General features: G+C 34.1%; 2 protein-coding genes across 3 annotated transcripts; both read right to left on the bottom strand.

Annotated features, from left to right (window-relative positions):
* Window positions 1-86: 86 nt before the first annotated feature.
* On the bottom strand, window positions 87-5,538 carry LOC118043088 (uncharacterized). Of its 2 annotated transcripts, XM_035050918.2 has the most exons (6): window positions 5,381-5,493; window positions 5,075-5,107; window positions 3,923-4,058; window positions 3,375-3,519; window positions 3,218-3,295; window positions 87-2,784 (listed from the first exon to the last, which is right to left on the bottom strand). In XM_035050918.2, the coding sequence occupies exons 3-6, from the start codon at window positions 3,923-3,925 to the stop codon at window positions 692-694; spliced, it is 2,319 nt and encodes a 772-aa protein (XP_034906809.1). In that variant the 5' UTR covers window positions 3,926-4,058; window positions 5,075-5,107; window positions 5,381-5,493; the 3' UTR covers window positions 87-691. The 2 variants fall into 2 exon arrangements, with proteins under 2 accessions (XP_034906809.1, XP_034906808.1); XM_035050917.2 differs by lacking the exon at window positions 5,075-5,107 and having other exon boundaries at window positions 5,381-5,538.
* Window positions 5,539-11,855: 6,317 nt separating this feature from the next.
* Window positions 11,856-13,232, bottom strand: LOC118043087 (uncharacterized). The gene is made up of 2 exons (XM_035050915.2): window positions 12,756-13,232; window positions 11,856-12,651 (listed from the first exon to the last, which is right to left on the bottom strand). Exons 1-2 carry the CDS (start codon window positions 13,073-13,075, stop codon window positions 12,165-12,167), a joined length of 807 nt encoding a protein of 268 aa, XP_034906806.1. The 5' UTR covers window positions 13,076-13,232; the 3' UTR covers window positions 11,856-12,164.
* Window positions 13,233-15,342: the final 2,110 nt, after the last annotated feature.

The following is a 15,342-nucleotide window of genomic DNA, read 5'->3' as shown; positions in this document are numbered from 1 at the left end:
TAGAAATCTATCTTAAACTTGTGATGTGTTTGGTTTGGCAGAAATGGGTTGCAAGGTCATTGTTATGAGTGTTAAAATTGCTAAACGAAAAAAATTACGCAAGCTACATACTTTACTAGTACAATCTGACATTCTGCTCGCTCCTTAAGAATAGAAGAAAATCATGGAGAAAAAGAAGACAATGTATGGGTACACGGTAATGCAACCAATTACAAGGAATGATGACCTGGACGAATCTATGATTCGAACAATTACAGAACTTTCACAGTACTCGTACCATCAACAAGTGCTACACGTATTACTAAGAAACTCACCACCAAAGCAGAAAGCAACCGTATTTTAAGCCTCTACAGTGTAACGGGACTAAACGCCAGCAAAATAAAAGGTAGTGTTGTATCGTGTGGCGTTGTCTGAACAGAGACACTCATGCAGTCCCAATTATTTACAGAATATAAGGAACGGCCAGAAGAATCTTCAAAATTGAAGCCATGTGGGAGCACAATCAAACCATTCTCGGAATTTTGAACTTTCCTTTTCTCCCTTTAAGACTAAAAAAACCTCCAGATCGTCCAAAGCATAACAATCGACCCCAAGTGCTTAAACTCCATATTCTATCATTTGCTCCCAGGCAGTGAAAATGATTGGGATGATTTATGGATTCATTTATGCCGCTTACACGAGTGAAAAAGTCCTAGCCAGATGTGTCAACTTCCTTTCCATGGTCACCATCGTGAATATTTCTCCTTAATCTTCTTAGCCATATGTCATAATCTATAGGATATGGCGTCCCACAAAGACTGTCTACATAATCAGCAAAAGCTTTCAACAAAGTTGATAACTCACCAAGCTTCTTCTGAATCAATCTCCTTGACCATGAGTTCTCTCTCCATTGCAGTGCCCCCTCAACTGAATCTAAATCAGGCAAAGCTCCGCCGCAGGCAAAGTAGAGCACGTATACCAGGCTCTCTGCATCCGAAGCTGAGCACAATTTTCCCTCCTGCAGTGCATAAGTAGATGAAAAATGGAGATTCATTGCAGGGCGATCCCTGTCTTCAAGAATCGCATGACCCCAACCAACAAGGACAAAATAAGGATGCCTCCCACCAGACACGACACAAATTATGTTCTCCGGCCGAATGTCTCCATGCCGAATGTCAGCGGAAGAAGCCGTAGAAAGTGCAGATACGCAATCATGACAACACCTGATAGCCTCATCCAAACCAAATCTGCCAGCATTTACCATATCAACAACTGTCTCACCAACTGGACTGGTAACAAGAATTGGGGTACCACACCATGGGTGATCACAGTTCCCACCTGAGCTGGGTTTACGACACTGGCCAGGATGAACAATCCTGCCAGAAGCACTCAATTGTGGTAGATATTTACTAGACAGACCTTTCTGCCTCATAATAGCCAATATTTTAGTTTGTCTTTGGACTTGATACCACAAATTCATATCTTCCCACGCTGGTTCCAGTTGAGAAGGATGGGAACCAACATAAAGATACAAAGATTTACCAGGATCATTAACAGGCGATGCTATGTAATACCGTAGTTCATTATTGTGCAGGACATCATTGATTTGATAACCTTTTTGACATTCAGAGTCTTCCAACCATAGTACAGATCCTACATCCAGCTTCATTATCAACTCTTCAGGCTTTATTTTGATAGATTCATCCGGAACTTCAACAATTTCAGGAGAAACACTCCGTTGCTGAAACCGGAATAGTCCATGGCCATTAACTCTGGAATCCCCTAACTGCCTTGCCACTCTTCTTGTTAGGAGGCGAGGACCATGATCAGCTGCTAAATCTTCAATTGAGTGCTTAGGCATCCCTGAATACTGCACGATACAATGGAAAGTGGCAAAAAGTACCTGTAGGGCACCAATGTCTCCCCAGTTGGCATTTCCAAGTTTGTTCCAGATCCTATCAACAGGAGAGACTGTGACTTTACAGTGTTTTTTTATCCAGTCCACGGAACAGTTGTAAACATTATTCACATCAAACTCCAATTTATCTACATCTCCTTCAACTTTTACAACCCCGCCATGTTGAGAATCAACAAGAAGAACATAGGCACAATTTGGACTCTCAGAAAAATTCAATCTGCTCAAGCTTCTTGATAGTAGCATGCGTATAGCATAGAAGAGAGCCTCGCCCAGAACAGATAAAGAGAGTTGCCGGTCACTTCCCGCAGCAACACTTCCAATATCAGGCCTTAGAAGGGCCAATTCAAGAATATGGTCCCACTTTCCATGTGGATGTCTAGGGTTGTTAAGTAATACACCAGTGGCACAAAGACCACCAAGTTTTCCATCACCTATTGCTTTCTCAGCCTGGTAGAATTTCAAGTTTTCATTGTATAGACAAGCAACTGAGAAAGGCATAGGATCATCCTGACTCCAAAATGCCTCCCACAAGCCCTTCACACTTGCATGTAGAAAGTCTTCGATAGCAAGATAAGCAGTTGCTTCCACAGCATCAGATGTTGAAGCATAAACAGCACTGGGCATTCGAACCAGCTGTTGAAATGAAACCCCTTCCAATGCATAATCAAACTTTTGAAGTTCTATCAACTCAAAAGGAACATCAAATGCAGACTTTTTTTGTCCAGAATTTTCTGATATCAATTCAAACCAGTCTTCAAGCCTGGCTGTCAGAGTTTGACTGTCCACAAACCTAGAAAGAAACTCCTTGCGGTTATGAGACCTGCTGCCAGATGATACACTAGATCTTTTTGTTTCAGACCCTATCGATTCTTGGTCTGGGGATCTACCTGTCAAATAATAAGTTTGCAAATCTTATTTTCGATTGGAGTGTGACATCATAACATTGTATTTACAACAACACAACAGAGCACTCTCATGGAGAGTAGAGAAGACAGATCACATGCCATGACAAACAAAAAAATAAGGGCTGGGTAATAAGTATGTAATTTGTTTATTGACTTTCTGGAGTGATGCTCATAAGCATAAGCAGTTGAGATTTTAAATCATACTATATCATGTTCAGTACATTCACAGGGTGTTAGACAACAGAAGAGGTAAAACTTGAACCCTAGAGGGTAACATGAAATACGAAGGATGGGCAGCACAATAAAACCAAAATTTCCTTATTGATGTAAACTTCCAGACTTGAACCAAAATAAATAGCTACAGCCTACAGATCATAGCAACATAAAGATGTGACCAAAATGCCCATCTACCCACCTTTTAAAGGAGGGCGTCGAAAGTCACGAGACAGTAGCTGCTTCATGCGAGAAACATTATTTTCATTTGCAGTTACAGCTGCAAAACAAAAGAATCTTACTTCAACATAAATCTCAACACATATTAAAGAGATTAAATTTAGGAAAACGTTGCATGCCTGGAACTTCAATATCAGCTTCTGAGACTGAAAAATCATCATCATTTATCCCTACAGAAATGCCCTTGGGCAGGGATTTATCAAGATTCTTCAATTCCTTCGCAAGTCTCTTTATCATGCTGGGCGGCAAATCTTCATATGTCGCCTTAAATTATAGCAAAATAGAGAATAGTAAGACAAGAGAAGTGGCAATCCATGAACAGAACCAATTATCATGCTTCATGAATGAACTCAGATAAAATAACTATCTTCTTTAACCTAGGAAGCAAGGATTTTGACTAGTGTAAGAAGTTCAACAAATAGCTTTAAGGATGTTTGTATCAACCAACTAACATCAAGGTAGTGAAACATTTACTTAGTGTTTACATCATAAAAAGCTATCCATGAATGGGCATTACTAGGGCATGACCTTATATAGCTATTCATTTCTTAGCTAATGCTCATAAATCATTATGCTTCTGTTATCCTTGACTTACCAAAACCAAGTTAATTTCTACTATTTGAGAGGAGGAACAGAAAAGGTTTTGCATGGATTTAGATAGATTTACCATATGTAAAACAAGAAACGGGATCTTTGCAAGGACTGATGCTTGCCAAAAAGATAGGGAACTTCAGCAAATTATGTGCAATAATCTCCCCAAAACTTGCTGCATTAAAATAAAGTGACCACACTGATGAACGGGCCTGTAAATTACAAGATCGCAGATCACTTTCAGATAAAAATTAAACAAAATTCAGTTTATTCAGATGTTTCAATGGACAAAGAAGTGCATGACAATCAGAATGCATGAACAGGCTGTGTGCAGAAGTTGAATGAACCCTGTCAGTAACTTCACACTTAAATAGTGTAAACATGTTTAACGGCACAACATAGGCAATATGTTCATGGGCCATGTATGTGATATCAGCGCTAAAAATAAAGAAACTATAGAAGTAACAGCAGCAGTGACATAGGTCCCTTCAATAGGTGACTACCCTTCACCAGAAAGCACTGAGGATATATACATCAATCGTCAAATAAATCAGACAATTAGATGCCCCTAAATCAAACCCAGAAACACATCTCAATAGGATGTACATTTTGCAGAGATGCAAAAAAGGAAAAGATTCACAGAGAGCCAAGTTTAATCACTTTAAGCATCTGGAACTACAATGTAGAATCATCAAACATTAAACAGTTGTTGACAATATCCACATGCAAAGTCGCTTCATGGTTTTGGAAAGTAAGACCCAACTCCCACCAGTGGAACCTCTTGGTTCCAGAAACTCAACATCTGAACCTTAGATGTAAACTTTAATGAAGATTCATGCACTTTCTGTGCGCAGAACCAGAGGTTTTCCATCATATATAGAGCCATCTAGATTCCCTAAAGTACCAGCAATACAGATTCTAAATCCACTAGATCTACCTAGAAAAACCAATCGTTCTAAAGTCTCCACAATCAGGAAGAGCAGTAGCACTCAAAGCACAGGTAAACTCTCAAACTCTTGTGAATTTCTCATTCAAAATTTAGCAACTTTACCGATTCCGTGGCAGTGAAGCAGGAAACACGGCCGTAAAAGAAAATTAAAAAGCCAAAGAAGTCTTCCATTTATCAAAAAAAAAAAAAAGTTGGAATTCTTGAGCCCAATTATGCCAACAAGGAAAAGAAAAAACCAAAACAAAAACAAAAACAATCAAATCAAATAAAACCACTCACCTGTTGAAACCCTAAGACACGAAGCTCGGAAACCTAATCACAAAAATACTCACCCATAAAAAGGTAAGTGCTATCACAGTAAGACAAAACCAAAGAAAATTGACAAAGAAAGAAACTTTTCACTTAAAGCTAGACAAAAACAAAGTAAAAGTAGAGAATCAAGTCCCTAACACGTAAGATTATCACTGTAGCTTACTAATCAACCAAGTTTTAATTAAACATTCATTTTTAAAGCATATTGAGAGATTAAGTGATCAGAACAGAAGGACAGCATCATAAAGAAAGAAAACCCATGTGCGAAATTACCTTATCTTCTTCTTCTTCTTCTCTTCTCCACACTAATAAGGGGACCTGACATCGTCTACTCCATTAATTAATCACTACCAGTACTTCGAGTCGTTATTTTACATTTATGGTGGAGTATATTATTTATTTCGTGGTAAACGGTAGCAAGCGAAATTTTGAAAGGACGACTTTGACCTGGAAGTGTGTTCGAATTACAACCTTATAGCCCCGTGCCGGCGTCTGCTTTGTTTTTGCAATTGCATTTGCTTTTTAAAAAATTTAAAGTTTTTTTGTTTTAAAATTTTATTTGATTTTTTAAGAATTATTAATTTTTAAAATATTATTTTAATATATTTCAAAATAAAAAGCATTTTAAAAATTATTATTATTATTATTATGCTAAATAGTATATTAAAAAAATGACACGCTAGTTTTTTTTAAAATGAGGGACCAAAATTTTTCTTTTTGTTTCTTTTGATATTCAAATTGCAACATTTTCTTTTTGTTCGTTGAATTTCTATGGTTTCTTATTTTGCCTTTTGACCTATTTAATTTATACTATTCATTTTTCGACGAAATATAATTTTAATTACAACTTGATATTTAGTCCTATTTTTCTCCAAGATCAATGAAAACTTACAAAATGTGATTAACTTTTGTATATAATAAAAAAAAAAAAGAGGAAATTTTAACGGAAGATTCACAATATATATTAATTAAAATCCGGTTTAATAAGCATATATATTTATGTTCTCTTGCCAGAAAAATATATTGAAGCCATCCTATCTTATACCATCAAGGAGGAGGTTTGGAAATGTAATGCTAATTTATTTAAAAATTTATTAAAAATAATATTTTTTATTTTTAAAAATTATTTTTTATTATTAATACATTAAAATAATTTTTAAATGTTTTTATAAAATACTGTTTGTACCGCCGGTTTTGGAACCGCGTCTAAAATTTACTGGGATAGTAAAAAGTTAAAGTCTTTTTTGGCGTTTAGCATAATTAGTAGAGGAATATATTCTCCGTGAAATAACGTGAGATAAACGGAAGATCCGGAAGACAAGGGAATTGGTCATATAATTTTTTCTGACAATTTTGTGGCTCGTGATTTTGAAGCCATAAAGAAGGTGTGGATGGAAGACTTGTCCCCAAATGCGTGAAGTCTGAAGAGGACACATGTATTAATGCAAAAGCTCCTTCTCTTGTATTTGTTATTATTACGAAAAACTGCAAGTACAGCACCAAAAGGGACATATGACAAGAATCTCTATGTTTAGGAGCGGAGGTCGGTTCAATCATGCCGCAAAGGACTCTTTTTTCTCTATTAACCCAAAAGTTCAGAGGGCAAACATTGGTTTCCAACATGTTGTCCATAACCAACGGTGACAACACAACTCGGCAAGATTATAGTATGTGTGTTTGGGACGCCATTTCAATTAAACTTTTCAAAATTTTTTATTTTTTTTAATTTTTACATGTATTTTTAAAGTGGCTTTAATATATTAATATTAAAATACATTTAAAAAAAAACACGTTGATATATTTTTAAATAATAAATATTTTAAAAAAATAACCGTTACTATTATTTTAAATATCCATGAAAAATAAAAATAAATTCCATGTAAAAACATGGTAGGTTGATAAGAAGATCATAATGTTAAATATTTAATTATTAATATTTTTTATTCGATGGAAGATAAATATACATGAGAAAGAAAAAAATCACGTTAGAAGTTTAGAAATCATAAAAATAATAAAAATATTTTCACTTGCTTTAAAAATATTTTTTCTAGTTTTTTTCATGTTCTTCTTCTTGTTATACCTTTATTTCTCCTATTAAATATTTGATAATTATAACTTAATTTGAAAAGGAGTTGTTTATATTAAAAATCCTGTATTTAAAATCTATATTTTCTCTCAGTCTTTAATTTTACACCGCTTTAAAACTCTTACTCTTATTTTGTATTAATTTTTTCATTAATTCGTCCTTGCATCCATCATCGTCATAACCGATGATAAATCATGCTCTTAGCTAATCACATCCCATAGCATGTCCTTTAAATACTTAAACGTAAAAAAAAAAAAACAAAAAAACCACTTGATGCAGAGACGACTGTTTGATGATTTATAAAATAACAAGAAAATAAGAAAATAATCAGCTTTACCGAGGAACAATATTCTAAACTCTAGGCTACAGTACATGTCCCTTCAAATTTTTACAAACATCGATACTCGTTTTTTTTTTTTACACCGAATTATAGTATATTAAAACATTATTTTTTTATTAAAAAATAGACTAATAATTACTCTTATTTCAGCCCATATCCGATTTCAAATGGATTCGGTGATTAGGTTTATAAAATCAGACTAGTAATTAATTATTGATTTTCTTATCAACTTACCGTTAAGTCTACGAGATCTCTAATCTCCCGTCACTGTCTTCATCCAATTTGAGAAGAGAAATTATGTTTTAAAAAAAGAGAATTTCTGAGTTGTTTTTTTTGTTTGAGTTTATGTTAAAAAAATTAACGAGCCAAAATCTCAAATTCTTAAATAGACGCAGGGGGAAATAGCAAGGTGAGAATTTAAATAAATTTACTGATACCAATTAACTAAATAATTAGTTTGACACCGTGAATGAATTGGAGAAGTTTTAACCAAATAGTGTGCAAGGGTAGATCGGAGATTTCAGGCCCTGCATGTCTTCCACTAGGGACATCACGCACTTTAGAGTTTCTTTGAAACTAGATAACACGTGAAATTTAATTTGATTTTATATAAGATTTGAATTGAATTAATAATTTATTATAATTTTTATATTTAAAATAAAATATTATATTATAAAATTGAATTCAATTATACTATTTAAAATATTTGTGGAATTAAATTAAATCAACAATCTTGATTATTTTGCCCTTAATTCATAAATCATTTCTTTTTGTTATATCTAAAAATATATTTTTTTTGTTGGTGTGAAAATAAAATTCATAAATTATTTTATAATAAATCATGATGTGTGATATAATAAAGACAACAAGAAACATCAACATGCATGACATATGTAGAAAACATTAGGAACAAATGATTATTATTAACACAACATCATATTATTTTTCTAGTAATAAAGATATTTTCATACCTGTTCTCATATAATCTCCACACAATAAAACCACCCAATCTACTTTTAAATAAGTTATTTACCGTTAAAAAATATATATATTTATATAAAAAAATATTATATGTCAATACCACTTAGCAAAGAAACACACTTTTTGTAAATCTATGATGATATACTTTCTCTAAAAATCATTTTTTTTCTTTATAGATAATAATAAAAAAAAAAAACAGGTTCACTCTATCCCAATCAATAAAATTCAAAAACAATTCATGTCATTATATATATCTTTGTTATCTCGACACAACAGCAACACTAGTCAAAAAACTCTAAAAATACATATTTGGGATCAAAAAGTTTATTATTCTTGTAGTTTTAGGTTTAAGTTCCGTGATTGTTAATATTAATAGTTATTAAAAACTTATCTAATTGTTAATTTCATAACCTGTAGATTTTAATCTTGATACGTGCAAACTAATTCAAATACACCATATTAATACAAAAAAAAAACTCTATCTTCTTCTTTTTTTTTCCATGGCCTCGCTTCTCTCTCTCTCTCTCTTCCCACCATCACTTCAGAGACAAGCTAGAAACACCCTCACAAAAACAATAATATAATGAGGGCAATTTTCCCAAGGAAAAAACCCGAAGCTTTTGTTGAAAAAAAGAAAGAGACAGTAAAGAGAATTTGTAGGGGTTATGAGAGAAAAAGAAAAGAGTATTTTTTAAAAAAGTATTTTTTATTAGTAATTATTATAGCAAATCAGAAGGTTCTTGTTTATTTTTTAAAATTAAAATTTTATTTAGAATTTAAATAAATATTTTAAAATAACTTTAAACACATGATTTAACACATGGAATGGAATTAAATTGAATTCCATGAGTTCAAAACAAATTGTCAACAGGGGACGTTGTCATCTGTATTCATTGACAACTTGTTGTCAGCCAAACACTATCGGAATTTAAACCTGTCGAGTTGAGGGTAATTAGCTCGTTGGCATGCGGGTCCCAAAAAGTTCGGGGGAACATCCCGGGGAGTGTGCTTATGCTTTGATTTTACTTTTTACCTTTTTCTTTTCTTTTTTCTTTTTAAAAAAACAACTGCTGCTAATAATCTAGCAAACATTTTAGAAAAGCAATTCATCACCAAACAAGTATGAAGGCTATATTGGCCTACAAGAACATCCCCTCTTATTTACCTCAAGAGAAAAAAGAATTATAAATATGTGAGACCCCACACCAAATATTTTTGGTATTTGGTGGGAGCAAAATTGACGGTTAAGCAAGAACCAAGCTGTGGACCAATTTGAAAATGATATTCCTCTTGCAAAAGAAACAAGTCTGTGAGGAGGAAGTTACCAAAAAAAAAATAGTCACGAGGCAATCTACAAGATATTATATTGCCATTGACATTGTTATTATTCTTATTATTATTATTATTATTTTGATTAATATAAATATTCGGATTAGCTTGAATGTATTTAATACCCGACTAATTATACGGGTTCTAAAATTAATAACTATATAAATCTCCGATAACCCTAAAATTTATAATATTCAAACCAATAATCTTTAAATGCAAAACTAATATTTTTCAGCCTCTCAAAATTACATATAAGCTTATTACTATCCGTGCTTGATATGGCAATGATTGCCAGGTTCTAGCTGAACTGTGATGGTGGATAGATCTACCATCCACCGCAGGCAATTGTCCAATGACATTTCCCCAATTTACCATCCACCGTCATTGCTCAGAGAGTCTTTTGAACCCCCCCCCCCCCGGTCTCGTTTCTCAAATGACTTGACTTGATTGCTCTGCTTGATCTTCTCTCGAACCCAAGCATATTCCATGTCCACGATCCAACTTCTTGTAAGAAGGAAATTCACGAGTGCAATCCCCCCGCAAGCATGACAGACTAAGGAACAATTCCCCACACCGAGACGCTATATGTTGATTTTGTCACCACCATGGAACAAGAGTTGCTCAGGGAAACAACAGATGAAGATGAGAACTCTTCCTTTCTCTGATTCCTGGCGGAGTTCCAGAGAGAAGGATCCTCCAGGAAGAGCTGGGAAAGACACTGAATGGACAGAGAATGAAAGTTTCGGACAATAAAACGCCCTGGATTGAGTTCAACAGCAGGATAGAACTCGGTCTCCATCAAGCAGGATTGTTCCTGTTTCTTTTCCACCTCTTTGACAATAATCAGTTAGCTTACATCCACGAAGAAACTAGAAAAGTTCCTTCAAATCAAGGACCTTTTTATGCTTGCCATTTCTCCAATGAACCCAATTCTCAAATCGCAGCATATATTTTATCTCATTAAACTCGTTCATTTTATCATTTTAATGCCTCAACTACTAGCTCGCGTTCTCAATATTAATCTAAATCTTCTTGACCTGGCAATACTCTTTGTATCAACTATATGCTAAGACTACAACCACAAACAAAGAAGAGACAAAGTTTGAACTGAGGCGCTGTAAGGATAAGTCATGTATAGAACAACCAGCTTATTTGTACAGCACCAAACTTTAGGAACAAGGCCTTTTCATTGATACAAGTGAAGTGACAGAAGTCAGCGAAATCCAATTGCAGCACTGAACAATCAAACATGCTTGAGGAAAAACAAAAGCGATTTAAAACCAAAACAATACCACGCTAAACAAAAACATGCAGGTGCACAATGCTCCAGAGGAAAAAATAAAAATATACTCCTTTGAGTCTTCAAGCTTTATCAAATACTCTACCTGGGGAGTTTCTATGTACCGTTCTAGACTCTGGTTCAATGCTCTCCTAACAAATGGATTCATATAGGGTCCTACAATAAAATTTCAAGGAACAACATGGAAGTAAGCTAATATTTCTCTGTACCTACCATCACACCCAAAAAATCCGACAAATGTGGAAGGAGAAGAAATCATTGACTACAGGAACGGAATCTAAGTCGTAAACTGCAAGAAGGGCACTCTTGCACAATTACAAACCTAATTCAATAAATAGATAATAACATAAATGATATAAGCTACATAGAAAAGCCCACTTCAAACAAATGCACATCACAATTTAATGTTCAAAGCAGAAATGCTTGAAAATCTTGCTCGCAGGTAGAATTTAATGCTCAGTTTTTCTCCCCCACTGACCTTCATTGATAGCATGCACTATGCATTTAGATTTCCTAGCTTTTTGGAAACCATCTCGTAATTTATAGAACTAACAAGCTTAAAAATGTCAACACAAAACCAATCTAAGAGACTATATTGTAACATCAATAACATCGTGGTACCATCTTCGAAGAGAATTACGAATCACATTCAAAAACCCAGAATGGTCAGCATAAAAAATATAATCATGCTTTCAAATGTAAAATGGAAATATAAGATTCAAATCTGTGATAGAATTATTGCAAAACAAGCTCTATTATTAACATACTGACTAAAGACTTTGTATACATACAAATCAGATCTGTATGAGTTATTAAACATGTCTAAGCTTCTCTACCTTCACAAAGCATATGCACATTGAACTCTCCAGCATCCTGGCCCGTATACATACACCTTATACTTCAACAAAATCCATTACTTGTTGTCTTTCAATATATCATTAATTATATAATGCACTAATAATACATATTTTTTGAGGAATCAAAATTCTTGATATACATCATATTATAAGTACCTCACTAACTATGAACAAGTAGCCATCTTGCAAAAGCAATTTGTACTGTTCTCCCGGTCCAAAGTCTCTCTAACAGCACGATAGAATTCCACCCATGAAGATGAGTAGACGTCCGCAGGTCCCCACAAAAACGTTGGATTAGGACTAGCAGGGCAAGCAGCCACCAAATCCAATACAGAAGCAGCAGGTTTGAGCTGCTGAGGAAAATTGAAGGCCAAATTATCCACTTTATGTTCATAAATTTTTCCATTTCTATCCAATTTATACCTTGAAGTGCCCTGAAACTCTCCCTTGGCCTCCCATGGGACCCTAGGAACACCCTTTAAGTTCCATCTAATCAATATCACATTCTCTGAGGGTTGCCAAATCCTATAAACCTCGAGTGAAATCTCTCTAAACAACATTTTACCATGGAATCTCAATGCCCAAAAGATCAATTTATAGTTGTCAATTCCAGTGAAAGTATTCAGAGGGTCGATAAATGTGATATCATCCCTGAAACAAAATAATACCAACACCAATATAAAAAAGTTCCAAACTTTCTCAGAAAAAAACACTGAATTCAAAGAAAATAAGAGGTACCCATATGAGACAATTACCTGTAGATTTCGTAATTGAGGTCTTCTGTGAATAACAAAGGCAAATCCTCACGGAGTGTCCGCACAGCTAGGCCAAGGTTTACATAAAACTCATCTCTTTGGTGCTGCTCCTTATCCTGTGCACCCGGTGGAGTCTTAACCTGCAGTGGAGGGGGCATAGAAGAGTTAGTATTGGTGGGTTTTTTAGTTGTTGTTGTGGTTGTGGTTTGATAATGAGAGGGTATAGTTTGGGTTTGGTACAAGACTGGTTTCTCTCTATCTTTGAAGGATTTGGAATTGATAAGGAGAGAAGGGGAGAGGTTTGGTAAAAGAAAAGCCATGAACTTTGGATGATTAATAGGGGTTTCTTGATTCTTTCTAGCTTCTCACGGAATGTATGAGAAATGATTTTGTATCTTGTCTTTGTGAATTTTGTGTTGTGGCGAGAGAAGAAACAAAATGAGCTCTCTTTGATTTTGAGTGGTTTTAAACACGGCCATGAGAGTGTTATACCATTTATTTTATTTTATATATTTATTTTTTTGAGATTGAAATTGGGCTACAAGAGAGGTCTTATAGTATTTGCAACCCGACCCCTCTATTCTTTGTATATTCTTGTTTGTTTCATGTTCTCAACCTGTAATGAAAATCAAGGCAAGCACGCAACACCTTGTTGCCTTGGAATTTTTTTCATAGTTGATTGAAAGGTCAATTGAATCTTCAACTAAATAAAAGAGGGGATAATTTTTGCTGTTTACTTGTAACCAAATTATATTTGAATTTGAATTGTATTATTTGAATTGAATTAATAATATATTATAATTTTTATATTTAAAATAAAATACTAAATCATATAATTAAATTTTTATTTTGCCTTTAATTCATAAATTAATTTTTTGTTACAATTTGTTTTAATGTACATTATAAGATAAAGATAATAGACGACACTAAAGCGCATGACGTGGAAAATATTATGAACGAATGATTATTAACAACGATAAAATCATGTTATTAATTATATTTTTATGCGAATTTTACATCTCATTACCAATAAAGATATTCTCATCGTAAATCGCTTGGTATCTTAATTTCACCGACCAAACTAGTTAATGCCGTGTCTTGAATCTTATACTTGAGTTCCAATCAAAAGAATCTTGCTACAGAAAACCTAAACAAAACCTATTAATTTCCGTTCTATCTGTATTTGCTGCCCGACCGTCCAGCGCAGCATGCAGGGAACTGCCTGTCTTCCTTCTCAGGGAAGAGAGCATGGCGAACTTGGACAGAACCTCGTCTGATGAGACTGTAATAGCTGGGAAATTCGAAGGTGGGTCCCAAAACTCGAGACATTGAAAAGAAAAGGAATGAATTAGAAAAGTCATAACGCCATGCTATGCCCCGAATAGGTCAAGCAAATGAGAGGGCTGAATCCACTGGATAAGGCTACTTCCTCCATTATCGAGGACTCTTCCCTTCTTTCGATTTTAGCTTTGTTTCGAAGAGGCGAAAGACAAAAAGGATAGAAAAGGATGATCCTGTCTTAGGGCATTGTAAAAGGAATATCCCCTGCTTTGTAATGTGAACAAAAAACGTTATGGAACATTCCCTCAACGATCCCTCATTCTCTCAATCTTTACTTTTCCAAAATATTATTCAGAAACTAAGACGGCTTCTCTGGAAAATCAACGTGGAAATTTGCAATGTAAACCAGAAAAATAAAAGAGGACTAAAAATTAAAATTTTAAAGGTGTTTGAGGGTAATTATTTTTTAAGGTATTTTTCACTTGAAAATATATAAATATAATATTTTTATTTTTAAAATTTTACTTTTAATATCATCACATTAAAAAAATAAATAAATTAATTAAATTTTAGCTAAATGTAAAATGTCAACAAAAGAATATCTTTATACATCTTCACAGGTCTTGATTCAACTGATATTCAACATTAGTGGTATAAATTAAAACATTATAAGATCAAGATGAAATAAAATCTCAACAAATCGTGATCGTGGATGATAATGTTAGAATACAAGGGCAGATTTGATCTCCAGGAGACAATAATTCCAAAGCCACACGGGGGATTCTCACACCAATGAAGAAATTTAGACTAGAATGATTACATGACACGCGCGATGTCATGGATCAATTATTTTTTACATTTCAAAAAAAGTTAAGATCTAAAAGTGTTAGGTTTTTCTACAAAGTTATATGACGCGGGACAACAAAGAAAAAGAATTAAAGAAAGAAAAGAAAGAAGCTTTAGAGAAAGAAAGAAGCTAACAAGAGGAAGAGAGGGGGATTGGAGATAAATGGTAGCAAATTTGACGCGGGACAACACGTAAAAAGAATTAAAGCAAGAAAAGAAAGAAGCTTTAGAGAAAGAAAGAAGCTAAGAAGAAGAGGAGGAGAGGGGTTGGAGATATGCAAATCTGCATTTTTTCATTAATCATCAAAAGTCCCTTAACATTTAGAGAAGTAGGGTATTTATACTAAAACCCTAACTAGAATAAAGGGTTGGGCTTATAGCCCACTAAATAAAATACTTAACATTAATTAAATCAAGCCCAACAAATAAAACCAAATTAATAAAACCCATCTAAAAGTTC

This window comes from Populus alba, chromosome 10 (assembly GCF_005239225.2).
Source record: "Populus alba chromosome 10, ASM523922v2, whole genome shotgun sequence".
NCBI classification, from domain to species: domain Eukaryota; kingdom Viridiplantae; phylum Streptophyta; class Magnoliopsida; order Malpighiales; family Salicaceae; genus Populus; species Populus alba.
Note: the sequence above shows the minus strand (reverse complement) of the source record. Positions and strands in the feature narration are given on the sequence as shown.

Excerpts from the sequence above, each read along its gene's own strand:
- LOC118043088 (XM_035050917.2), bottom strand. Across the intron at positions 3,296-3,374 it reads AGCTGATATTGAAGTTCCAG|CTGTAACTGCAAATGAAAAT; the intron begins GCATGCAACGTT and ends TTTGTTTTGCAG. Across the intron at positions 2,785-3,217 it reads TCGACGCCCTCCTTTAAAAG|GTAGATCCCCAGACCAAGAA; the intron begins GTGGGTAGATGG and ends ATTATTTGACAG.
- LOC118043087 (XM_035050915.2), bottom strand. The coding sequence starts at position 13,075 with ATGGCTTTTCTTTTACCAAACCTCTCCCCTTCTCTCCTTATCAATTCC. Across the intron at positions 12,652-12,755 it reads CTCAATTACGAAATCTACAG|GGATGATATCACATTTATCG; the intron begins GTAATTGTCTCA and ends ATTTTGTTTCAG.